We start from the raw sequence: 27,426 nt of genomic DNA on the forward strand, positions 1-27,426 counted from the left end.
TCACATAAGCTGAATGATGCAATTAAAAAGCCTTCAAATGGGTCTGTGGTTTTGGAGCCTTACCATAATAACTAGCATTTCCCCGATGACTATGATCCTGAGTGTCTTTTATGTTCCTGTTTGTCCTTAATGTTTTGTCCTTGGTAATGTATGTGTTCAGGTCCTATTTATATTTGAAAATTAAAAACCTGTATCTTCATCCTGCCCCATGCTTCATGGTGTTTGAAATTTATCATATTAGTGCGTTATCTTTTATCCTTTGAGCAACACCCCCTGGTCACCGTGCCCCTGAGTCTCATAGTTACAATTCCAGTCTGTTTCTCTTTTCTGATTTTTCATTTATTTATTTATTGTTTATCGATGATTGATTGACTGAGACAGGTTTTCACTGTATAGCCCTAGCTGGCCTAAGAACACCATGCAGATGAGGCTGCCCCAAACTCACAGAGATCCACCCGTGTTTACCCCACCATTGCTGCGGTTAAAGGCGTGTGCCACTGTTCCAGGTTTCTGCTCGGCTTCTGGAGTTGAGTTTCTCTAGACTCAGCATAGAATTGAGGTCACTCACGTTTGCCATCCTAGGCCTGGCTTTATTTCATGTGATGTCATTTTCCAGGTTTACCCGTGTTTCTGGAAAACGACAGAATTCTCTTGTTTTCAAAAGTTTAATAGTGTTTCGTTTTGTATATGCCTATCACATTCATGCCAGGGTGGACACTTGGGTGGATTTCATGTCATATTATTAACGAAGCTGCATTGGATGTGGGAGCGCAGGTAGCCCTTTGACTTGCTTGTTTCATTCCCTCAATGATATACTCAATGCTGAACTGTTGAATCCTAGGAAGGTAATATGTTTAACGGGTTAAAGGACACTTTGTAGTTCTTTTTAAACAGTGACTGTGTTAATCCCCACCAGTTAAATGTCCCCACTAACAGTGTACACAGATTGTCTTCTACATCCCCAGAAATACTCGATTTGATCCATCTTTTTGATAAAGGCTGTTTTGACAGGTAGAGCCTGGCATCTCATGTCCGTTTGCCTTTGGTATTTCTGTTGATTAGTGGCGTGAAGTACCTACTGAACTGAGCAGCGGCATGTCTGCTTTCAAGAAATGTCCACTCCCTTTCCACTGTGTGAATTTGTGTATTTGCTTTCCTAATATTGACTTGTTTGAGTCCCTTACATATTTTTGGATATTTACCTCTCATCAGATATGTTTTATAAATATTTTCTCCCATTCTGTTGTTTTTTATTAGCACCTCTTTTTGGGAAGATGATTCTTTCTCTGCTGAACTGTCTTTATACTGATAAATGGAGTCTTCATGTACACATAGAACTATTTCTGTATATTTTTGTATTCTGCTCTTTTTGTCGTTTTCTATAAATACAGGCTAGCTTAATTTAGTTGGTAATGTCACTCATATATTCTGTATCCTTGGCAAAAGTTTGCTACGTTTTCTACCAGTTGCTGAGAGCATGCTTAGACTCCACATATGGTTATGGATATTCTTACATCTTCCAGCTCTATGCATGAGCTTCATGTATCTTAGAGATCTGTTGTGATATGCATGCACATTTGTGCATACTTTGGTAACTTAGGGAATCTGACCTTTCAAAACTTAGTAGTATTCCCCTACTGATTTTCCGAGATTCACTTTGATATAAATGTAGGTGTTAAAGCTCTGCATATAGCTTTTATTGGTCATTTTATTTTTTGACCTACATTTCCTTTATCCATAAATGGATTTTGTTTATAGTATGCAGTTTAGTCCTGGTGTTATGATCCAATACAATGAATAAATGAGGTTTTAATTGTTATATTTAGCTTAAATTTAGTGTAATTATTCTTACTGAATTTCAACCCACTACCTTATAGCTATTTTACTTGTTGAGTCCCTTGGGTTTTTTCCCTTACTTTGCATTCAATTTTGAGTTTTGCATTTAACTTTATTATTAAATTATATAGTTTTATTTCAAATAATTATTTTAGCCATTGACCTAGGTTATATAACATACATCTTTAATTAATTAGGATCTACCTTTAAAAAATATAATACCTAGCACATAGTATGACCGTCTTTATTTTATCTTCACTTATTTCTCCTTTAGAACTCCTTGCATATATGTATTGTCTCTTAACATGTTTTAAAATGTAACTGCTTTGGTGCTCCAGGCCTGACTTCTGCCTGTTGAAAGTTAATTGTACTCAGGCACCTGGCATGTGTTTGATTATTAAAATTCTCTGTGCATATGTAGAATTACAGGTCCATGAGCTGAATATGTCATCAGAAGTCTGTTGTGGAATATTATTTTAGGATGTGTTACATTTGTTTATGCTGTGGAACATTTGTTTTAGTGATGCGAAGATACGTTGTGTTCTTTCACATTGCATTTGTTTAACTCTATGAAGCTGTGTTACTTTGCCTGTCTAAAACACCTGATTGGTCTAATAAAGAGCTGAACAGTCAATAGCTAGGCTGGAGAGAGAAATAGGTGGGGCTGTCAGGCAGAGAGAATAAATAGGAAGAGAAAGCTGGGAAGGGAAGATCAAGAAGTGAAAGAGGGAGAGGAGATGTCCATAGGCCAGCCACCGAGCTACACAGCCAGCCATGGAGTAAGAAGTAAAGGCATGTAGGAGTAGATAAAGATAAAAGCCCAGCGGCAAAAGATAGATGGGGTAATTCACAAAAAGCTGGGTAGAAACAAGTCAAGCTAAGGCTGGGCATTCAAAATAAAGAAAAGGCCTCCATGTGATTATCTGGAAGCTGGGTATCAGGCCCCCAAAAGAGTAAGGAGTAAAAAGCAACCAAGTCCTTCTGCTTGGTCTTCAGAGTCTAAAAGGCTTAATTCAAACTGATCTTACTTTAAGGTATTCCCGAAAGTTCTTTCTCAAAGTTGAAACTTAAACCACTGTGGCCGGCCGAGCCCTCTATGTCTCTGTTTTCTTGCTCTCTTGCTTTGTATGTGGTGTGGGGGCGTTCAGACCATGTGATCTCTGTGAAGAACTCCCCTTGAGCTCCACACACAGATGGAACTAGCCAAGCAATCCCTTCTTAGCTCCTCAGCAGAATACAAAGGGGCAGTGGGCACTTCCGGAGCTCCTTTACCCACTTGAAGAAGTCCAGTCTGTTCAGCCACTCACGAGAACGCTGAACTCAGAACCCTCCCCCTGAAGCTTTCTGGTTTATTTCGTTCCAACCACGGACTTTTAGGAACCCTGGGACTCCAGTGTTTGGCTGTTCTTGATAAAAAAAAAAAAAATGTTATTTTCCCGATGACTTGATTTTCTTAAGAGCCCATCAAATGCAATGACCCTGGGCATGCTTCTTGGCATCAGCAAGCAAAGCCAGTAAAAATCGTAGAATTTTCTGAGAGATGTCAGTTATGAGGAAAAACAGGCTCTTGGCATCTTGGACCAGTATCTAGTTATGAACCCTTGGTAATCATGAGCAAACCTGCAAGAGACACTTTGAAGATTTCCTCTGTAAGTCATGCCCACAGCATAACATTTCCTTTTTGTCTTTTTCCCCCTCAAGGGGTGCTACATCCATTGTGTACAGATGCAAACAGAAGGGGACCCAGAAGCCCTATGCTCTCAAAGTGTTAAAGAAAACAGTAAGTTCATTTCATTATATAATAGTATCTCTGAGAGAACCGAAAAGCAAGACATCTGACTCAAAAATCAAAGTGATCATGGAGAAGGCAATTGTTGTCTGATGGAAGCCACGTGAGAGAGACACTGGTTCTTAAACTGGATCTGATTTGTGGAAAGGAGGATGGCAAGGAAAAGCATTGGAGCAGGGAAGGAAGTCTTGCATACGGGTGTGCTCATGGGGTATATGTGTATATCTATGGAGTGAGGGCGCTAGCCTGCATTTTAATATGCTAATTCTCTAGTATTAGCACACTAGAGTAGCCTGTGACTTAAAAGAAGATGAAGCGGAACTTCAATGTCTGTGTTTTGAAAGGAATCATCAGCTTCTAATCTGCCTAGGCTTTCTAAGGGTGGGTGTGTTGTAGACGTGGAACTGGACAAATATTGCTGCTTCCCAGACTAGACCTTCAAATATAGACAAGAAGGGAAGCTTTTGTTCTAGAGTTTTGCTCCATTTGCTGAAGCTCTTACACGAGCTAGACAAATGTCTGCCCACGTGTGTCTAAGGTTCCTTTGTAACGCTAATGAGAAGACAGGAAGCCTGTGAGGTCACATGTTGGGTGGTGTCCCTATGTGACACTCTTTCAGCCTTACGGCTCTTTCTGTTCTTTTCTGTTTAAGGGTTAGATTCTGCTCGTAAAACTACAAAAAGACAAGACACACTTCATAGCATACTGTTCCTTTGTCAATTTTTATATGAAAAGATATGAGAGATGTGTGGACTTCTGAAAACCTGGTTGCAAAGTGTCCCAGAGAAAGATGTGTCTGGCATTTCAGTGTCAAGGGATAGGAGGCTTCCATCTCCAAAGGGCAGCTTGTTTCTCCAGCTGTTATGTGCTGCCCAGTGCAGGGGCATCTACAGTGTCAGGAAGGATGAACTTAACAGTCCAGGATTTTAGCCAACCAGAAACAAAATGACATTTTTACATAGTCTGTTAGAGTCCTAAGCTGTGCAAAAAAAACAACCGACCAACCAACCAAACAAACAAACAAAAAACCCCACAGTTAAATTAGAGTAGATAGCAATTTAAGTGGCAATTAATAACCATAAATCTCACACATTGATTTTTTGTCATAAAATTTTTCTTAAGTCAATCTCAAATTACAGGAATATTTTAATTACATTTCTGACTTTTTCTATATCATTTTTATTGTAAAATTTCCTGAACTAAGTATTACTTAAAATTTTTGTAAATATAATTTTCTTTCAAATATCCAATTTTTAAGAAAAAAAGTAAGTGGTTTTAGTAGTAATCTTTCACGTTATAGTTAGACTTGGTGGCTATGTATTTTCTTACTGGTTAGAATGTTACTAAATTGCCAAGTTATTTCCTTTTTCATATTTTTACGACTGAGGAAATTTTGAAAAGGGGTGGATAACATGAAATTCTAGGAAGCGACCATTTAAAAATATTTTGTGTGAAGATCGACATGGTGGTGCACCCTGACACTTAATTTACAGAGTCGGGGTGGTCGCAAGTCAGGCCAGAGAGGGCTGCACACTGACTGAGATCTGAGAGGTGGGCGGATCTTGCCGAAAGCCACCCGAGAGCATGTGGATGGGAACCATGTGTCAGGTGGAGCTGCGAGGCAGATGATGTCAAACACGGTTAGTTTCTGCTGTGCCAAATAGAACGAGAGAAAAACCCCTGGAGGAACCTTGGCACTGACCGTGACTTAGATGGAATCCCCAGCTTTGTCATTGAGGATATTAAACCATGCTTGGAGATGTGTAAATGAGAGAAATAGCAGGCAAAGTCACGAAGAACAAATTGCCTCCAGTGTTTAGCTTCATATAGGTCATGGAGATAGAAGCTTTCCTTTCTAAGGAAAATGAATGGGTACTATGGCTCTGTTTGCAGCGCAAAATAATGCAGAGGAAATGTTTTCTTAGAACAGTCAGCAAAGGTTTTGTACCTGAGGACAAATAAGATCAGGGTGTTCAGAAAGGTTGACTTATTTATGTAATTTCTTATGTCAGGCCACATAAAATTGCCTCAATTAAACAGTTTCTGACTTATAGTTTTGTGTGATTCAGTTAAGAACTATGGGACCACATATAACCTCATTGAATACTTCCTAATATTCTCATATAATGATTAGGGATAAACTTAGGAGGACTTGAACTTAGTCTGCCTAAAACGGCATCATTTATCTTCCTATCTATCTTCCTATCTATCATCTATCTATCTTCCTATCTATTATCTATCTATCTATCTATCTATCTATCTATCTATCTATCTATCTATCTATCTTTCTATCTATGTATCTATCTATCTATCTTCCTATCTATCTATCTATCTATCTATCTATCTATCTATCTATCTATCTATCTATCTATCTATCTATCTTTCTATCTATGTATCTATCTATCTTCCTATCTATCTATCTATCTATCTATCTATCTATCTATCTATCTATCTATCTATCTATCTTCCTATCTATCATCTATCTATCTATCATCTATCTATCTATCTATCTATCTATCTATCTATCTATCTATCGTTTATGAATTCATCCATCCACCCACCTACCCACCCACCTACCCACCCACCTACTCTTCCATAATAGAAATAGTAAAACAACTACCAAAATTTGGCAAATATAAATTCATTTTCTTAGGCCGGGCAGTGGTAGCACACACCTTTAATGCCAGCACTTGGGAGGCAGAGATAAGTGAATCTCTGTGAGTTTGAGGCCAGCCTGGTCTACAAGAGCTAGTTTCAGGACAGGCTCTAAAACTACAGAGAAACCCAGTCTCAAAAAACCAAAACAAACAAACAAACAAAAATTTTCTTCAATTTTGGAAACTAGATTTCCGAAGCCAAAGTTATCAGAGATAGTTTTCTTTGAGGCCCTGAGTGAGAATCTTCTTCATGCCTCATGCGTCTTGCCAGGCTTCTAGAGACAGTAACCTATCCTTGGTGTGCCTTGACTTATAGATCATCCTTCCAGTTTCTGCCTCTGTTGCCAAAAGGCTGACTTTTTCTCCTATTTCTCCATGTCATTTACCCCGGGAAGGCATATAGCATAGTGTTATTCGTCTTATAGGAATACCAGTGTTGCTATGTGGGACGCCCACCCTTTCCAGTGTGACCACATCATAATTAATTACATCTTAGCACATTTCTGCCAATCATTTTATCAGATGGTATAGGGTTACATTAGAAATCTAATATTTTATCTGATGATAAATATATTTCATATTAAAATGTTAATAAATGCAAAGAAATTTACCTAGCTTATAAGTTAGTGGTTCTCAAACTGTGGGTCACCACCCCTTTGAGGGTTGAATGCCTCTTTCACAGGGGTCACCTAAGACCATCTGAAAACACAGATAGTTGCATTACAATTCACAACAGTAGCAAAATTACAGTTATGAAGTAGCAATGAAATAATTTTATGGTCGGGTCACCATAACATGAGTACTTCTATTAATGGTTCAAAGTATTAGGAAGGTTAAGAAGCACTGTTTTAAGTGATTAACTTAGTGTATATAAGTGATTAACTTACTATATAAACATGCTAAATAAAATGTTTCTTATCTCCTTTTAGAGTTAATTGTATAATAATTAATAATAATAATAATAAATAATGTTTCTCAAGATCTGTTTAAACATTTTTATTGGAATTTATCTTGAATCATTTTATTACAGTATTGTTTCTTTCTCATAGCTTAATATTTTCGGAATTACTTATTTATACTATCCATAAGAAAATTATTTCCTATTCAAAATCTTTAATCATCATTGAATATCTGTCACACACTGAAATCTTTCGGTGATCGGCAAATGTTTGGTTCTCCCAGAGAAATATATACTAAAGCATTGACTGTTATGGGAAATTTCATGTGCTGCTGGCTGCTGATAATCCAAACAGAACAGAGTTAGAACTGACAATAAACACACAATAGATTCTCATGTTTAGACAAATATATTTTTTCCTAATAAAATATCCTTGTGGGAAATTAGCATGTAATTGTGTTAGGAAAAACTTCTAAATTAACGTATATTTTATATATGTCTGTAGCACCATGTGCTTTCTATGTACATAGCTAAATTTCAAAGAATTAAAATATATTAGAACACATATATACTAGTGTCACAATGACTTTAATTTATGTACATTGTTAAACAACAAAAAATTGTGTGAGTTTATTGTATATGGGAACAGAGAAGGAAGAAACTTTGGAGCAAAGCATCATTGACTGTTTTCTGTATTGAAAACCACCTGGGCATTTCCTGTAGTCATAGTCATTTGTCTCATGATGGAAGTTACAGAGTTAATAGAATAAACAGGAGGAGAGAAGGAGTTGGGGTCCTTTTCTGTTTGTATTACCCCTCCATCACCACACACACTTAGTACTAAACACTGCTGTGGGGAGGAAGCCCCCTCATTCTGCATGGCTATGACCTCGCTTTTAACCTTTTTATTTTGAAGCAGTCTTAGACTCTCACTGAAAATGCTACTTGGTTCCTCATACATACCCCATCATCTCAAACATTAGAGCTAACTGGCTTGCAGTTGCCATTGAGGTTTTTCCACGGAGTTTATAAATCATAAATACGAAGCAAGAATCTCTCACTGGTAGCAGATGTCTTTATGTTTCCTGACACTTCCTTGCTTTGCAGGCTGTGCAGATATGATTATATTTTGCTTTTCTTTTTGTGTCTGCCAAATAAATTATATGTAAATAGAGACTGAGGTTTGTTTCCTGGCTGCCCACACCCAAATAATCACACAGAAACTATATTAATTGCAACATTGTTTGGCCAACAGCTCAGGCATATTACTAGCTAGCTCTTATATCTTAAATTAACCTATTTCTATTATTTTGTATTTTACCACTAGTCTCGTGGTTTGTTACCTCTTGCTTCTTGGGCAGCTACATGATCTCCTTCTCCTTCAGCAGCTACATGCATCCCTTTGACTCTACCTACTCTCTATATATATCTCTGTTAGGATTTCCTGCCTGATTTTACTCTGCTAAGCCATTGGCCAAAACAGCTTGATTCATTATCCAATAAAAGCAACACATATACAGTAGGACATCCCACATTATAAATATACTTTGCAAAAACAGCAAAGTCACACTCAAGACTGTATGAAAGCAAAGAGATAAATTCAAGTATCATAATTTGAATATATTGTTAAGTGTAGCATATTCATCATGGACTGAGTTTTCCCAGCTTAAATGGAATCTCTACTTTCAAATAATAGCACAGGGGCAATGGAATTGTATTTCAGGGGTGCTCCATGTAGATGGAATCACCTTTTATCCCTTAAAAAACATATCTCAGGATCTATATGATTCTGTAATATGCAGCTTGTTTTCAAAATAAATAGCTTGATATTTAAGAAATTTATGTTCCCTGATGATTTATACTGTCTCTGGAAATTTGGAGACTGATAAAAAATTCTAGAAAGCAGATAAAATTTCCAGCTGTGTGGTCAACATCTGGGAAGGTTATATTCTTTTAACTGTAAAATCTTTCACTAAATAGCCAGTATCAAGTCTGAGAGTGTGTCTTGGTGTAGGTATTCGGAATACATGGTGTTTAGACTCTCATCAAAAACAGCTGTGCAAATGTGGTGTCTGATCATAGACTCCAGAGATACACTGTCTTTCATCTCTTCCATTATTTACTATCTGTGTGACTGTACGTATCATAGACCACTGCTCAATCTGTCTTTCAGCTGTAAAGTGGGGTTAGGAGCATCTAGCTCACAGTAATCTAGTGAAGATTGAAATGAGATTGCTCATAGAAAATATTTTCCAGCACACAGCAAGCATGTTTCAAATAATGCACATAATTTGAAAGATATTTTTGGAGGAAATTCACAAGTATATTTTCTCATAATAAAAGTTAGTGATAGTTCCAACAGTCTTTTTAGCTTGATTTGAAACTGAGTGATGTGTGGTACCTGACTACTTCTGTGTATCTTTGTTTGTTTTAGGACAGGGTACTGTGTAGCTGTGACTGTCCTTGAACTCCCTATATAGACCAGGCTGGCTTTGAGCTCCCAGAGGTTTGCCTGACTCTGCTTCCAGAGTGTTGAGATAAAGGAATGCACCACCATGCCTGGGCATACTGTGTGCTTTTGTATAAACAAAATTGATTATATCACTTTTGAGGTACATTTAGCATTACTGCAAAAAATGATGTCTTAGTATGGGTTTCATTGCTGTGAAGAGACACTATGACCACAGCACCTCTTATGAAATAACATTTAATTGGGAGTGGCTAACCATTCAGAGGTTTAGTCTATTATTGTCATGTTCGGGAGCATGGTGGCACATAGGCAGACATGTTGCTGACGAGGTAGCTGAGAGTTTCACATCTGGATCAGCAGAAAGAACAAGAGCACCACAGGACCAGGCTTGAGTTCCTGAGACCTCAAAGCCCACCCGCTAGTGACATACTTCCTCCAATAAAGCTGCATCTACTTCAACAAGACCACACCTCCTAACAGTGCCACTCTCTATGAGCCTAGAGGGGTCATTTTTATTCAAATTACCACAGATTCATACTGATTTTACTATTCGGATCAAAAACATTTATGTGGCATACAGTAAAGATTTCTGACTTTATGCTTTTTTTATTCAGAAAAATGTATACTTGGGATAGATGTCTAGATTAGAATATTTCCACTCTAAGACTTTTTTTCTGGTTTGTACTTCGGAGCCATGTGTCAGGACCCACAATGAATTCTGCAGTATTTTCAGGCACAAATTTTGTCATCTTAGTAATTATGGTAAACAGTTACCTATTTATTTTTTGGAAATATTTTCTGTGAGTAATTTAGGGAATATTTAGCAAGTAACTGCTGTCGAGTTTCATATTTTTTCATAACAACATTATACACTCTCTGGGCAAGAACTACAGCTGTGATCTGTTGCACTCTCTGTAAGTTACTTAAAAACTTTAATTTTTCTTCTGATCCTTCTGAGCTAGAATTAGAGTAGTGGCTGTGATGGAGCAGGGGCATGTGGAGGATGCTCTAGGTAACACTACAGGCTAGACAAAGGCTTCCTTCCAAATACTGTTTAGAGGAATATCCATGACATTTCCATTGGGGAAGATGGCAGCCTTCTCAATTCTTAGAGTTAATATTATTTTTTTATTTTATTTTACCGGTTTCCAAACTGGATTGCTTAAAATAGCATGTGTGTAACTACACAGGCTGATCCTTGCATTTCCTGCATGTCCTAGGCTCTAGCCCTGTTCTCCAGTCTAGCCCTCTTTATATCTGTAACTGTTAATTTGTGTATCACTAAAATTCCTTTAGAATGAATATGTGACATAATATGTACAGAGCTTATTTTGAATCCAGATATGCTGTATTTTTTTACTAAGTGATGAACCTTTACCAAGTGACAAACATTCGCTGCCATAGCCACCATTTTACATAGACATATATGTCTGAATGGAGACACTAGTATCTCTTTATAAAGGAACTAGCAACAGGAAATTTAAAAGTTTTCATAATGGCCCTCAGAGATGTTTCTCACTGTAGGGAGTAGATATTATCATTTATTCATTTACTCATCCGTTTTTTTCTTTTTTGAGGGGTGGGGATCACACACAGAGCCTTGCGAATGTTAGCCAAACATTTTATCAATGAGTTACACCCTCAGCCTGTGCTACTTTTATTTTATAACTAAGTCTCAGAAAGATTAAATAGAATAGTTTGCTATTATCTGAGTCTTGTGTAGCTAAAACACATTTTGAACTATTAATATCAACTACATTAAGACTTTATTATTACCCATTGAATTACAGAACTGAAATCAACAGAAGCAACTTTTATTTTATTTTAAGAAATAAAAGGATGCCCTAGGTTTTTATGTGTGTATTTAAGGCCTTTGGAAAGAAGGCTTTCATTTGTCGCCTTCAGTAACTTTCCTCAGTGTCTATTCACTGCACTGTTCAAGCCTGCATTCCAGCAGAATTTCATTTTTTTCTTAAAAAAGCTATTAAGCTATTTTTTTTGTGGTGACAGACACTGACAATTTCATGGATTTAACCAACAGGATTTATTGTTCTTCACCATCTTACTAGGTGATTGGGTGAGGGATCTTTGTTTTGGTTGTTTGTTTGATGCTCTTAGTGTGGTCCACACAAATGCAGATGTCCGGGTTCCTCTGCTGCAGATGGGTAGCTGAGGAGTCTGGCTCTTCTCTCTATTTCTTCTTTTATTCTATCATATAAGGAGCTGTATATATGTTACGTTGCCTTCTCCGTCCTCTGGGACTAGGGAATATTGTATTTCAGAGGCTACCTCTAATCTCTAGGAAAGGCTTTCTAGATGTCTCTGTGGCTCTTGCATTCATCCCTTATAATTTTGACTCTGATCATCCTCTTTATACATAGGAAATGATTCTTGATCTCATACTCAGAGATCAAGTGCCTTTATATGCTGAGCTATCTTCCCAGAGCTAATTTCATTTCTGAATGGAGAGATAAAGGTTTTAGGACATTATTTGCTGTAGAGACCATCTTTCCCCTCTTCTTTATTCTTGGCATCTTTATCAAATATTAACTTACCTCAAATTGTGGATTTATTTCTATGCATCCTGTTCTATTAATCTATATGTTTTAACACTATCTCATGCTGTTTTGATTACAATAATTTTGTACTAATTTTTAAAATAAGACTGAGGACCTTAGTCTGCTTTCACGGCAGAAGGTGGCCATCTTCTTTTGCAGATGACCCAGTTCCTCTTAGTTCCAATTCTCATGTCTTTAAGACACTGAATTTTTTAAATCATATTAATAGTCTCCCCATTTCTCTATGGTACATAATTCTTCTTCAGCCAATCGTTCTTTGCTCTTGGCATGTCAGGCTGCTATGGAATAATGTCTGAGTAGTTGAAGGCCACACTCATCTACTACAGACTCTGAAAGGTATACTTGCAGAAGGTATTAATTTCTTATACTTTCTGACTACTCAGCACACATGGCATCCTGTAGTTTCCCACATTAGTCTGGACAGAAGTCAGCACTGTTCAAGATCATTCTTGCTGTCCTCTTTGCCTGAGTATACTAGGGAGCCATTGATGTGAACCGTTCACCACACCCAGCCAGACATTTCTGTCCTCCACTGTCAGGGCATGAGAGAAACTACTAAAGCAACATTTTTTTGGATCCAAGGAAAGTTCAGACATTCACTAAAAGTCTTGTATTTCTCTGAATAAATATTTTTATTAGAGTGGAGCTTTGGGGGACCACAGAGCACTCTTTTGTAAGTTAACATCTTGGTAAGCAGAATTAAAATGCCTCATGTTACGAATTCTTCCCTTAAATGACTTTTAAAACCACTTCGGCTTCAATGCAGCTCTGTACTCTGTGCTGAATATGAATGAAATTTCAGTATTTCAGAACATTCCATAATTTCTCTGAAATAGAGAAAATCTCAAGGATGTGAGCAAAATGCTGTTAGAACTGATAAACAGCTTTAATGAAGTTGTTCAATACTAAGTCAAAAAACAAAAATTATTAATGTATTTCCATATACTAGATAGTAAGCCATACTAAAAAAACAAGAAAGCAGTCTCAATTACAATGACATAAACAGTTAGAAACAAATTTAACAAAGGAGATGAAAGACTTGCACACAAAAAATTTATAAAACAACCGTGAATGAAGTAGGAGAAGGTACACACGAATGGAAAGATACCGTATGACTGTGGGGTGGAAGAACCAGTGTGTCATATTATCCAAAATGACTCATGGGATCTAAACAATTGATGCCAAAATTATACACACACACACACACACACACACACACACACGCACGCACGCACGCATGCACGCACACACACACCACACACACACACACACACACGCATGCACGCACGCGCACACACACGCACGCACACACACGCACACACACGCACACACACACACGCACACACACACACACACGCACGCACACACACGCACACACACCCTCAAACAGCCAAAGCAATTAAATGACACGAACACAGCTGAAGCCATCACTGGACCTTATTTTAAAAATTAGTACAAAATTATTGTAATCAAAACAGCATGAGATAGTGTTAAAACATATAGATTAATAGAACAGGATACATAGAAATAAATCCACAATTTGAGGTAAGTTAATATTTGATAAAGATGCCAAGAATATAGAAGAGGGGAAAGATGGTCTCTACAGCAAATAATGTCCTAAAACCTTTATCTCTCCATTCAGAAATGAAATTAGCTCTGGGAAGATAGCTCAGCATATAAAGGCACTTGATCTCTGAGTATGACAATTTGGATTTAGTTCCTGGGACCCAATGTGGCAGAGAAGAGGACTGCTTCCTGCAAGTTGTCCTCTGACCTCCACATGTGTGTGCATGCATGTTCATACACACACTAAAATAAAGATATTGAAATTACATCATTATCTCATATACTGGAAATATTAACTACAGTTGACTAAAGATTAAAATGTAAAACATCAATCCATAAAATTCATAGAAGAAAATAACCAGGACTCGACTTAGAAAATAATTTTGTTTGGTTATGGTAATACAAATAACAAAAGCAAGTTTAAACAAGTGGAATTCTACCAGACTAAAATGTTTCTGCACACAGCCAGGCACCGTGCTGTTGTATCCAGATACTTGGAGGGAGGGGCAGTGAGGTAGGACTAGCTCTTGAGTCAAGAGTTCAGAGTCAATCTGGGCAATACGATGAAAAAGGAAAACATTGTACTAAGCATGATGGCACACTCGTGCAATTCCAGAACTCAGAGGCTAAGCCAGGAAGAACATAAGTTTGAAGCCAGTGTGAGCTACATTGTGATATCACCCAAAGCAGTATACAGAACCTGTCTCACGAAAAAAAAATTAAAAGTTCTTGCACTACAAAATAATAATTTAAAAATTAAAATATTTGCAGACCAGTATCTATTAAAGGACTAGTGACATTTTTTAAAAAATTCAAGAGACTCGGTAGCAAGAAAACAAATAACTGAATATAGGCAAAGGACCTGAATAAATATCCTCCCTAAGGAGCCATGCAGTTCCCAACAGATACATGAGAAGTTGCTCTACCCCACTAGTCAAATCAAAGTCACAGCAAGTTGCCCATATCTTTATTAGGATGGCTATGATTTTTTTCAAGAAGTACCATCAAGCATATGAAGAAGAAGCAACCTTGATTTATTTTGGCAGGCATAGAAACTTTAAGAGCTATTATGGAAATCAGCATGGAGATTCTCTAGGAAAACTAAAAATAGAAGTAGCAGTGACTTAGCAATAACATCTCTGGATATAAAATCCCCACCCCCCAAATAAGATCACTGCCCCAAAGAAGATATCCTTCCTCCTGTGTTCACTACAGCATCATTCCAGTAACAGTCTAGAAACAAGCCGTGTTCATTGAATGATGACTGAAGAAAATATTGATTATTATGTAAAACCACATTCAGGCTTCAAGAGGAAATAAATCATGTCTGTTGCTGCAACACTCATGATCCAAGAGGATACCACACCAAGTACAGTCAGTCTAGCACAGAGTGTAAATGTGATCTCACTGGCATTTAGAATCTAAAGGTGTTGAAATCCTAGCCTCAGAGGGGGGGAGAGTGACAATGGGAGATTGTGGTCCCAAGGTATGAGTGCTGGAGATGAATGACGGTGTCTCCTCCTCCTCTTTCTGTCTAACCATTGGGAAGGATGAAATCCTATCACAGACCGCACATTTACTAACTGTTATGGTGCACATAAGGGATAGAGGCCTCAGCCTATTTTAAAGTCAGGCCTCCATTAAACACTGCTATGAGCGCTCATTTCTGTTCTTTGGAAGTTCAGCCAAGGTCACCTTTGTCAACCATGGAAAGGAGAATAAATCAGCAGTGCGTATAGACGTTTTGAGGTCTTATTGAGCCCAATTGAGGTCTTAGAACACATTAAGGAAAGTAGCTTGCAGATAACACGCCATGCCAAGTGAAGCGTAACTTTTTCAAGCGCCTGTCAGGTGGAACATATTGATTTTTGTAGGGATTATCAAGCCAGGTTTCCTGAAATAGAAGCCAAGATATTTCTATTAAGTCTGTGACAGGTGTATGTCTAATGAAGGGAGAAGATGGCTGGATGGGATGTAAAATGTTGGCCTCTTATATCCCCTACATTCAAGAGACCATTTGCAAGTCTCAGCATGAATTCATTGCTGGAACTTATGGGGGTTTTGTTTGCATATTTTCTTGCCTATATATAAACACTGATTTTTTTTTATAATTCTGCGTACTTATTCGTGTTCTTACTTGCTGAGTTCTCATCGGCATTTCGTTCCCTTTGCTTCACTTTTGAACACCATAATCCAGTGAGGAGGAGTGAGGAGAGGGTGAAGGAAGGGAGGAGATGCTGTTAGACTAGACTGGCCTATGTGATATTGCTCAAAAACAAGCATACACAAAAGATAAGGCCACTCGGTCACATATGATTTGTTTAAATGACCACGTTTAGCCCCCAAGTACTTTTACAGTGAGAAGTTGGAGCTAAAGTGATCTTGACCTTTTATGTTGAATTTGTGGACAGAGAAAGGAAATATGTTACCAGTCAAAGACAGAGGAGGAATGAGAGGAACAAAAGTCTCAAAGAGCTGACTGAGAAACACTTTGGTACAAACCCAGTGTTTAGGAGAGAGTGATGTCTGAGAGAGACAGTAGCTACACAATCTCTTATTATTCACTTAGTATCCATATCTTAATGAGAAATGGAAAGTCTATTCCTTCAATATTAATAGGGAAAAATAAGTTTTGAGTTTTAGACTTTTCTTCAGTTTCAAACTGTCTTAAGATACTGAGTTGAATACTGGTCAAAGTTTCCTCCACTCAGACAATATAAGAAACAGGAGGAAGATGGTTGAAGACATTCCAGTTGTAGAGTTCTGAAGCCACTAATTTGCTTCAACAGAACAGGAGACTATGAATGATCGCACGCCAGGGGATCTCGACTGGACGAGATCCAGACAGTTTTCAGTACTGAACTTGTTTTCAGTATCTGTCACATTAAACACCCTGGGATGTCTCTTCAATAGTTCTAATAGTAAAGAGACACAATACCAGTCAGAAGGGGGTCAGCAATTAATTAACAGCCAATTACCACACGTACTGCTGCAACCTTTCCCACGTCAGTGCAGAGCTCCCATGGTAGGCGTGTTCCAGTTCGTAGGGTTTTAGAGCTTTGTCCAAAGTACACAGAAACACACAGGACAAGACAAGACTTCTGGGAATCTAAACCAGGCCTTTGTAAAATTTTTTTCATCAAGGCCCTGAAAGGAGAAAAGGTCAAAATGAAGTCAGGAATGATCGTGGTCCAGATGAACAACTGGGAATAGATGCTGTCCTTGCCAAGCTGATAAAGAAAACCAAAACCCTTAGTAATACAGACATAGGAAATCTGCCAGAGCTTCTAAATCACACTGTAAAACAAGGGCAAGGGGTATTATCTGTGTAGAGAACACAAGCAATATATTTCTTCTCTGAATTCAGTTAAAGCCTTAGGTTAATGAGTCTCACTATGCATTATCAACCACTGTGGTTGAGATACGATTATTCTCCAAAGGCTTATGTGCTGGAAGCCTAGTCCCTAAGGTAACGGCGCTGAAGTGATGTGGTTTTCTGAGATGATTACATCATGGGTGCCGCCCTCGAAAGAGATTAATGTAGTGTGGCAGCACCGAGCTGGCTCTCTTGAGAAGAGCTTGCTATAAAGCCAGGCCATCTCCTCTGCAGACAGCCAGATCTTTTCCTAATTTCCCACTAGCTTGTGACACAGCCTGGGGGTCCTTGCCACCATCACGCTGTCTGTCACCTTGCTGTATGAACCAGTCCCTAAGAATCATGAGCCAAATATGAGCCAAATGAACTTTTTTTTTTATTAAGGAATATCTAATCTTAGGTGTTCCTCTTGTAATACAAAGCTAACAGAGATATCTACTAACAAATGCAGTAGGAACAACTGGGAAGCGTGAAACGTGAACTACATCATGCCCTGGTACTAGCCCTTTAGCTGTCTTAGTGGTAGATAGGACACTCTCATGGCCCCTGCTGTGCGTACCTGGTTCCCCTGTACTCTCTGAAGCAAGTATCTATTACAAGGTAAATTCAGTTCAGGTTCTTTCATTGTCTGTGTCCCAGAAATCTAAAAATGTGCCAAGCAGATCATTAAATATAAATATAAACTGCCTTTTTTTTTTCTCTCTCTCACAACATATGAGGCCATCACTGCCAGGATTTTTCTTTCAGATTTTGACATCAGAATAGTCTAGACTCTAGAACAATTTTTCTACCACGACATCAGACTAGCTTGACTATTCTGATACATTTCAAGATATGAAGCAATGACACACAACAACCTGTGAGTGGCATCTTTTATTGATAAACCAAAGCTTATCTAAGATAACTAGTCTTGTGTTTTAAATTTTGACATGTTTTTTAAAAAGGGGGATATTAATAAAATTCAACATAATACACACAAATAAAGTCTCCTTTATTTGCTGTAAAAATTATTCTTGAACCTAATGCTACTGAGTATTTGGAGGGGAAGTTATTCATTTTTTAAAGTCAAAGATATCCTTATTTTTCTAGTTTGAAATTATTTCTTGGGCAGGAGAAGTGGCTCCATTAGTTCAGAGTGCTTGCTCCTCTTGCAGAGGACTGGAGTTTTGTTCCCAGCACCCTTGTTGGGCGGCTCACAACTGCCTATAACTCCAGCTGCAGGGCATCTGGCGCCCTCTTTTGGTCTCACTGGCATCTGCACACATCATATACAATCAAGGACAACCAGACAACATAAAAGTAAAAATAAACATCTTTTTGTTTTTAAGGTAAGTTTAGCTGTTTCTCAAGGTTGTGCCTACTTTGCCCTGTTCTTTCCAAGTGACTCAACATTCAAGAGCGTCTTCACCCATGGTGTGTTCTCCATGGAAGGGCTTATACCAGGACCTTTGCCAGATGCTGTCTGCATAAGAACCTGGTCACATAGGAGCACTTGCAGCTGCACATGGCTGGGACAGATGTGTAGTGATGAGGCGAGCAGGCCTGCTTTTCGTCCCGCCCGGATCCCGCACAGCTAACTTTACACCTGAAATAACACACAAATTGTATTCATTTAAACACTGCCTGGCCCATTAGCTCTAGCCTCTTACTGGCTAACTCTCACATCTTGATTAACCCATTTCTATTAATCTGTGTAGCACCACAAGGTGGTGGTTTACCAGGAAGATTCTAACCTACTTCCATCTTGGGCCGGAGCTTCATGGCAGCTCCCTGACTCTGCTTCCTTTCTCCCAGAATTCTGTTCTGTTTACTCCACCCACCTAAGGGGTGGCCTATCAAAAGGCCAAGGCAGTTTCTTTATTAACCAATGAAAGTAACACATGGACAGAAGACCCACCTACATCACAGATGACTGTCGTCACCAGTGGGGTGGGAAAGCCAATAAATACCTGGATACCTAGTGAACATCCAGGGAGGAAACAAGCCCCCCAGCATACAGAGGCCTGCCACATGCACTGCAGACCCGTTGGCTGCTGCCTCCTCTCAATCTTGATGGGCTGGGAATGTGTCAAAGAAAATAGAAATGGCAGAAGATTAATATAATGAGTGCACATAGACCCTGTGCCTCTGATGTGAAACCTTTAGACCCTTAACATGGGAGACTTAAAGATGAGCTATGGGGTACTTAAGGATATATGCAGGACATTATATGAAAGATCACATTGCAGACTCAACTGAAACACGTTCATTCTTCTGTGTCTGATTTCTGGGGTGTCTGGTGTCTTCCAGAAAAGTGGAACTTGGTGTTTCCTGACATTAGGGTGGATTCTTAGCAAGCAAGGAAGGCAGGACCAGACTTCCACATTTAGAAAAGGGAGCTGTGAACAGCATCTAGAAGACCATTTAAAGCCCTTCTCCTTTGTAGCCCATGTTCCTTATTTTTTACTTAGTTCTTTTAGAGTACAACATAATTATAGCATTTCTCTCTTCCCCTTCTTCCCTCCAAAACTTCCCATATACTCCTCCTTGCTCTCTTTCAAATTCATGCCCACTTTCCCACAAATTGTTGTTGGGTACATATCAGTATATACCTATGTATCCCTAACTATAACCTACTCAGTCTGTATAATGTTCCTTGGATGCATGTGTTTAGGGCTGACCATTTGGCATGCTGTTCCCTAGGGAAGACTATTTCTCCCACTCGCAGCACTGCTCAGTGGCCTCTAATTTTTGTGTATGATAGAGGTCTCAGGAACTTTCCGTTGTCCACTTTGGCATGTCCATTGATGTCATCCTTGTTCTGCTCAACATTGGGGCAGTCACACTGGTGAGACTTTATGTGTCTATCTTCTGACAGTAGTAGGAGACACAACCTCACAGCAAACTCTTTGATCTTCTGGCTCTTACAATCTTCCTGTTCCCCCTTCCTTAGCTGCGGGACTGTTTGAAGATACAGCCATTGGGCTCCACGACTTTTCACTCAGGTTGTGCTTTTCTGTACAGGTCTCCATCTTTTGCACTGAGAAGTCTTCTTGATGGGTGGTGAAGATCATACTTACTTGGGTATAAGACAAACATTTAGATTGTTATTATGCTTTTTCATTTTCAAAAATTCTTTCAGCATTTTTGAAAAGCAGTAATTAGGCTCTTAGAAGAAGCTCTTACTTTTTTAGGAAGAAGTGAAGGCCATGCAAGATACTAAAGCAATTTGTTATGAACATCAATGTGTTTTATATGTAGATATAGCCTTGGTAAAGGATTCATTGTGAAGATCTAATTGAAGAGTCTTAAAATGCTAATAACTCCAGTATCTTTATTTGAATTATTTAATAGATTGTGAAAGCATGAGTTAAATAAACTATGCCTTGGTTTTATAACAGAAAGCTGATGACTTAGTTTTAAGAATCACACAGATCAAAAGACTGTCTTGGGAACTCTGAGCTTCTTGGTGTTCTGTCCTAGCTGTGGGTGATTTTTGAATCATGCAAACAAGCCATTGTTGTTTGACTGAAAGGAACATAAACTGGAGGTTAAGTTGCACTATTTTTGTACCCTCTTAAGAATTTTAAAAGCATTTTAAAAAGTATGACCTTGACCATATAAAATTACGAAAGATACTAAGAAGAAATGATTAGACCCGAAATATACATAAAATGTGTCTGATGGTCAATTTAAAGACAACTGAAGTGTGACTCTAATGGTCTATAGTAATTATTAAACATAAAAATGACCTTCAATATTTCTTACATTTAAAGTGATGAGTGTTGTTTTGATCCTAGTTTCTGAAAAGGTCAAGGGAAATATGTATCTAAGTGAAAACACACATGAGTCCCTCCCTCTGGCCACTGCTTGGCAGGGAAGTTACCTTGGACACTAATAATGGATTCTAACAAAGCTGTCTCCTACTCTATGGTAGTTTCTCATGCCAGAGTTAGGAAATGTTAAACAGAAGACAAGAAAAAGTTAATTTTGTAAATGCCCTCCTAGGGAAGGCACTGACATTCACTGAGCAACCATGAAAAACCAAGAAGTTTCCACACACACCATCAATCCAGATAACACCACTAAGTCATGGTCATGATCAATGTCTCCGTTTTGTATATGAAAAAATTTAAATAATCTTGTACAGATTTAGAGACCCAAGAGAGGGTTCACAGTAGCCAAGCTATGAAAGTGCCAGGTACAATGAAAAGAAAATTTAAGTACAGGCAAGAATGATCGCTACCACAAGGTTTATATTAGTGTAATTAGCAAGGAACAGCCGTAATGTTTGAAATAGGCACTGAGGATATTGGGCTACCAGTAATGCTTTTAGTGAAAAGTAACATCGTATTTTCTGGTTTGAAAATATGGAAAAGACAATTTTTAAAAGCTAGAAGTATATAAAACAAGATACTGATGACTAATTATGTTCCAATTGTTTTCACTTATTTCCTTCATTTTACACTTAAAAATATATGTTATGTTTTTGTTTTCTTCCCTGTCTGACAGGATAAGCCCTGAAAGAGAATTTAGGAAGATTGGCACTGACTCTCTTTTCATCATGGGATATAAGTTTCTTTTTGGGGAAGACTTGACCATACAAGCATGGTCATCTTCTTTGGGAAGATGGAGAACTGATGTTTGTCAAGGCTTTGTGTCCCGTAGGGTGGGGGGGGGGGCATCATTTCATCTTCTTTTAATCTCCTCTGCTGTTGTATTTGGTGCAAATTATGAGCTACTCAAAGTAAAATCAAGGTGTAGTGTTTGAAAGAAACACTTCCTTCTTTCTGACAGCTAAAAACCCTCTGTATAAAATGGGAGGGGAGAGAAAACAGGCAGGATTTCAGTACCAATTGCAGTGGACTGATAAAATCAGTGAATCTGCTCAACATCTATACATTATATTTTAGAGACTTTAATTCACTTAACCTTGGCAGAATTTCATTTTCCTAAGCAGTATTGCAATAGCGTGTGCCATGTATTTAGAAACCACAGGTGACTGTCTGTGTGGGCCCTTAGAAAATCCTGATGCTTTTCACCGTCTGAGACAGTCATTCTCCACCCCATTATTGGCAATAACACATATATGAATACTCACATGCACACGTCTAAGACCTAAAATGGTAGGATGAAAACTAACTAATTCTAATCTCATCTAACCAACACTTGATCTTGAGCCAAGTCCAAGCTACCCTTTCATATTCATCAACCACCTTCCATTCCTTGCTCATTTATTCAACAAATTATTGTACACCAGGCATTGCTAAATAAAGCTGGATTTAACAATATGCTAAAAGGGAAGAATTAATTGATGTTGCTGTAGAGTTTATACCCCACTGAAGGAAAACATACACAGAAATAATAATTAGATGATAATGTGTATTTCCGTAAGTGTTTTAAAAGAAATTGGATGATGCAGTTTATGGCACACATGGACGTGGTTGTATATCTTGTTATCTTTTTCTTTGGCAATACGTCCTAGGATGACCTTGAACTCATGGTTCTCCTGTATTAGCCAGAAAAGTGATAGGATTTTCAGCATCCACAGCCATGCCTGGCTAGTAATTGCTTTTGATGGAATGGCTCGGAAAGGTGCTCTCGATTGAAGCAAATGAAGAAAAAATGCTAATGGAAGATGGAGAACAGAGCCATCAAGCATGGCCCAGGGTTAAATATCTTTTGGAGAGAGGAAAACTACATTAACCAAAATGGGTGACTTCTATAATATGTGTTAGAGCATTTAATTTTTAATCTAAGCACAGAAGTATGTTACTGAGGTTTCTCTGTCCTGCTTGGCCCCACACCCATTCAGTCCCAAAGAAACACACAGAGTTCTACATTAATTATAAACTGAATGGCCTATTAGCTCAGGCTTATTATTAACTCTTATATCCTATATTAATCCATAATTCTTATCTGTGTCATCCATGTGGCTTGGTACCTTTTATCAGTGATGTGTTCTTGTTGCTCTGTGTCTGGCTTCCTCTGTGAAGACTACAGAGGAAAGACTCTTTCCTCTTTCCAGAATGCTCCTGTTCTTCCCGCCCCTCCTCTACTTCCTGCCTGGTCGCCCCACCTATACTTCCTGCCTGGCTACTGGTCAATCTGTGTTTTATTAAAATAATACAAGTGACAGGATAAAAGACCATTGTCCCACAGCAGGAGTATACCAAAACCACGTTGAAACTAGGAAGCGACATCTGATTTGCATTTTAAGAAACCATTCTACCTGCTTTGTGCAGAGGGAGGCCTTACCTAGGTTAGAGTCAAAGCAGAGCATTATTGTGGAGTGTTGTCTTTATAGGAAAAGTCAGACCGGAATAATGATGTAGAGCAAACAATTTTAGTGCCTTGAACCCAGATAAGAAGGTACAGATGCAACCATAGAGTTTTCCTATGGGAGGGGAGTGGAGATATGGCATCAGAAACAGGACTGGATAGGGTAAACTGAGCCGGGGAGATCTTGGTAAAGATGAAAGAAACTAAATCAGGATTACCCCTGAGCATTGTTAGTTCTGGAGCGAGAACAGAGATGGGAGGAAAATGAAGCATGCATCCTCGACGGTCTTTCTCCCTCTCATTCCGGTTCCTTTCCTCTCCTACCTTGCCAAGCCAAACCTATTTTCTGTAGGACTCTGGCAGAATCCCAAATCAATTGTTTAAGCTTCCTTCAGCTTATTATGTCCCCGAGAATGTTAAACCTGGTTCATTCGCTGTCAGAAAAAAGACTCTCCCCTTTGAAGCGAATTCCCAGTGTCTGTGAGCAGGAAGGTTTGCACTAAGGATCTAAGAAGGAAGATCTATAGGTGACTCACTCTGGAGGAACTGCTCTGCTCCGAAGCCCCTCTTCCACCGGCTTTGCTTTTCAAAACATAGATGCCCCTTTCCTCTGTTAAACGTCTAGAGATGTTCCTATGCTACCTAAACTATTTCCATCCTCTATGCAAAAGCCTTGCTTTTCTCCTTTCAACCCCCTCTCCTAGAGTTTTGGAGTCTGAAAGAAGGAGGAAATGATTGGGAGCAGAGCAGTTAGAAGACTTTGACTTTCACAGTTGTCAAAGCCTTGTGAAATGTGAATGAGGTGAATGGTTGTTTAGAGCCTGTCTGTTGCTGCTGCTGCTCACAGCAAAGCTGGCTGTGCACGAGGAGTATCAAATTAGGGATTGGATTCCCCGGCTGTTTATACCCACTACCTGTCCATCCCCACCTGTCCATCCCCACCTGTCCATCCCCACCTGTCCATTGCATGTCACCGCCCAGCTCTAAGCCATCACCTCCTTCCCATTGACTCCAAACTCAATCACGCTAAAAGATTTGGGAGACAAATGGTCGAGGGCAAGTAGTATGAAGTTCAGCATGGAAGAACCCGTAAGAAAGTTTTCTTAGTTTTTTTTTTTTTCAAAACTTATCAGTAAGCTGGAATAAAAGGAGAGGAATGGGGGGTAAATTCAGTACAAAGAACTGTGGCTTTATTGCTATCTTTCTGATGTGGGCGGCTTTGTTTCCTGTCTTTTGCATTCACATAAACGACAGTTTTATTCTATTTCTCTGGGCATGTTTCACTCGGAGCATTAATGTTCTCTCATGGGGCTGTGTCCATGTTACCTTATCGGCGACTCTTATTGTCTCCTTCATTTTGATTCCTTGCAATAATGTACAAAGGAACCTGAGGCCTATTATTTATTTATTCATATTCTGCCTCTGCTAGAACAAAGAGTTTTTATACCCCATAGTTGATTTATTCACTAATATAGCATCATGCCCAGAATATTATCCGTATATAATAGGTGCTAAAAAGTCTTTGCAGAATTAATAGATAAAAATGCTTTATTGTTGTAGATGATGAAGATAAAATAATTTTCCTTGGATTCTTTTGCCTTCTCAGTAATTGGAGATGGTAATGAAGCGAGGTAGGTGTATCAGAGGTTTGAAGAGAGAGGGGATACATTTTTCTGTAGAACACACCGAGGGCCCCTTAAATTTGGTGTCATAAATTTAAAATTGGAAGTTAACGAAGTTGTCTGTTTTCCCTAATGGATCTAGTCCAGACGCAGAAATGCAATAAGAGTGAAGCTGAATAAGCTTAGGGATTTTGCCTGGAAATTACAAGTGAGTGAGAGAAGGGCAGACGGTGTGGAGACCAACGCACAGACTGACAGATCACGGGCTCTAAGCTAAGTGAGAGCGAAGGCTGAGAGAAATAGATCAGTGTGCGCGGTTTGATGTCAAGTTTCTGTAGTGTCCTGTGGATGCTGATGACTTCAGGTGTAAGCGCGAGAGTGGGTTGCTAAGTGGGATCAGAGGGAAAAAATGGGAAAAATGAGCCGGAGATAAAGAAACAGGCCAGAACGCTGAATGAATCGTGGCATTGTCACCCAAGTTGTTGGTAATGATACTACTAGAAGGCAGAGAAGTATATGCTAAAAATCCTCAGAACAGGAATGAGAGAGAAGGATCCAGGACGTGACTACAAGGGAAAGTTGAAGGTTGCATGCTTGTGAGAAGCAGGGACCAGGGCCTCTGGTGTATTTTCTATGGAAGCCAAAGCAGGTCACTGCTAGAGTCTATGCCAAAAGCAAAGATGTCCAGGTTTGCTTTTGGTCAAGAAGAGAGAGGAGTGAAAACACCCATTCTTGGTTAGAATTCTAGAGTTATCGTGAATACTAGCATCACATGAGAAATCCTGCATCTGATCGTATGTGGCCATTTGATGTTTGTAGTTTCAAACAGCAGGCCTTAGCTTTCAAATCCTTGTAGACTAGAATGGCTTTTGAATTGAACAGAATTTCCACTTGTCAAGGCTCTTTCCTAGCATGCTGGTATCAGCAGAGGCCTGCCAACTGTCAGGAAATTAAGCAGAACCCATGTAAAAGGGAATTATTCTGAAAAAAATAAAGATATTTCTTATTACCCATTAGAAATTTATATCTGCCGTGTTTCAACAATGCCTCTGAGAAGCACAATTCTGTAAAATCATTCAAGCCAAAAAAGAGCCAAAGAAGGCAGAGAGCAAATAGAAACAAGCAAGATACATAGTCTCACTTTCTGTAAGGATAATTAATGTTACCATTGTTGTTGTGTCTGTTGGTGTGTGTGTGTGCATGTGCACATGGGTGGATATGTGTGCATGTGTTTCTGGAAGCCAGATGTCAAGGATGGGCATTTCTTCTGGGTTTCCCTCCACATTTAATTTAGATTGGGCATCTCACTGAAGCTGGTTGAGTTGGCTGGGATGGTTGGTCAGTGAGCTCCAGGGACTCAGCTACCTCTACTTCCCCAGTAGTGAGGTACAGGTCAGTGGTACCATTCCTCATATTTATAAGGATGCGAGGGGTCCAATTTAGATCCTTAAAATTGTGTGGCAGGAATTTTATATACCGAGCCATCTCCCCAGCTCTAGGCCTACGTTTGTGTGGAAATGCTGCTGCGATAGATGGAGACATTGCAGGCGAGAAGAGCAGCTGTCCCATTTAGTAAAGGTCCCTCCCCTAGCTCACTCAGAGGGTGGTGGCTCCAGATCTAGGTTGTGTGTGACGTGATTTGGAGACTCGAGTCCAGCAATGATTTGCATTCCTGTGTCTCGTTTCTCCCAGCTTTCCCCCTGCTCTGCCCCGACCTGTCACTCCCACGACACAGCAGCAGGGTTTTAGCTTTTCCTTCAAGTCCTTTCTTCTTTGCCTGTCATCAGATCCTTCCTCATCCTGTCATGCTCTGGAGTGCATTTACTGCTCATCCTAATGAAGCATCATATCTAATGAGCCACATTCAATTCTGAGGACTTTGGGGGATATTTGAGAACTATACTTTTTATATATTTCTTTTACTCAACTTTCCACCATTAGAGCAAATACAAACTTTGAGGTTTTGTTTTTTTTTTTTTTTTTTTTTTTTTTTTTGTTGAGAAATCTTGAGTTCCATGAAGTTTTGGCACCATCTGGTTCTTTTATTAAGTGTGCTGTTAATTTTATTTTTCTCATGCATAAACCCCAAAAGGCATATTTTCTATTGAAAGTAAAACACAATTCTTCATATTGGCTAGTTCAACAAATACAGGGGTGAATGAAGCTTTTTCTTTGAATCCGTTGTGTGGCTGAAGGAGAAGAGCTGAGATAGGGCTCTACAGAAATGCACCAGATGCCAATCCATTTAGCCATTATCTGTTTTCTGTTGGCAGTCACAGCACCGCCACAGAAATATTTAAGTGGGAGGCACGGTTCTTTCTGATGAGCAGCACTAAAACATCATATTCTGGAAAGCGTGAACATATCTCTAT

General features: G+C 39.0%; 1 protein-coding gene across 1 annotated transcript in view; it reads left to right on the plus strand.

Moving 5' to 3' along the window:
* The window catches only part of Camk4 (calcium/calmodulin dependent protein kinase IV), a 224,219-nt gene that overhangs the window by 112,397 nt on the left and 84,396 nt on the right, over nt 1-27,426 (plus strand). Inside the window, exon 2 of the mRNA XM_038330633.1 lies at nt 3,538-3,616. Within this exon, the coding sequence (XP_038186561.1) occupies nt 3,538-3,616 (79 nt within the window). The remainder of the gene's footprint in view (nt 1-3,537; nt 3,617-27,426) is intronic.

This window comes from Arvicola amphibius, chromosome 5 (genome assembly GCF_903992535.2).
Source record: "Arvicola amphibius chromosome 5, mArvAmp1.2, whole genome shotgun sequence".
NCBI classification, from domain to species: domain Eukaryota; kingdom Metazoa; phylum Chordata; class Mammalia; order Rodentia; family Cricetidae; genus Arvicola; species Arvicola amphibius.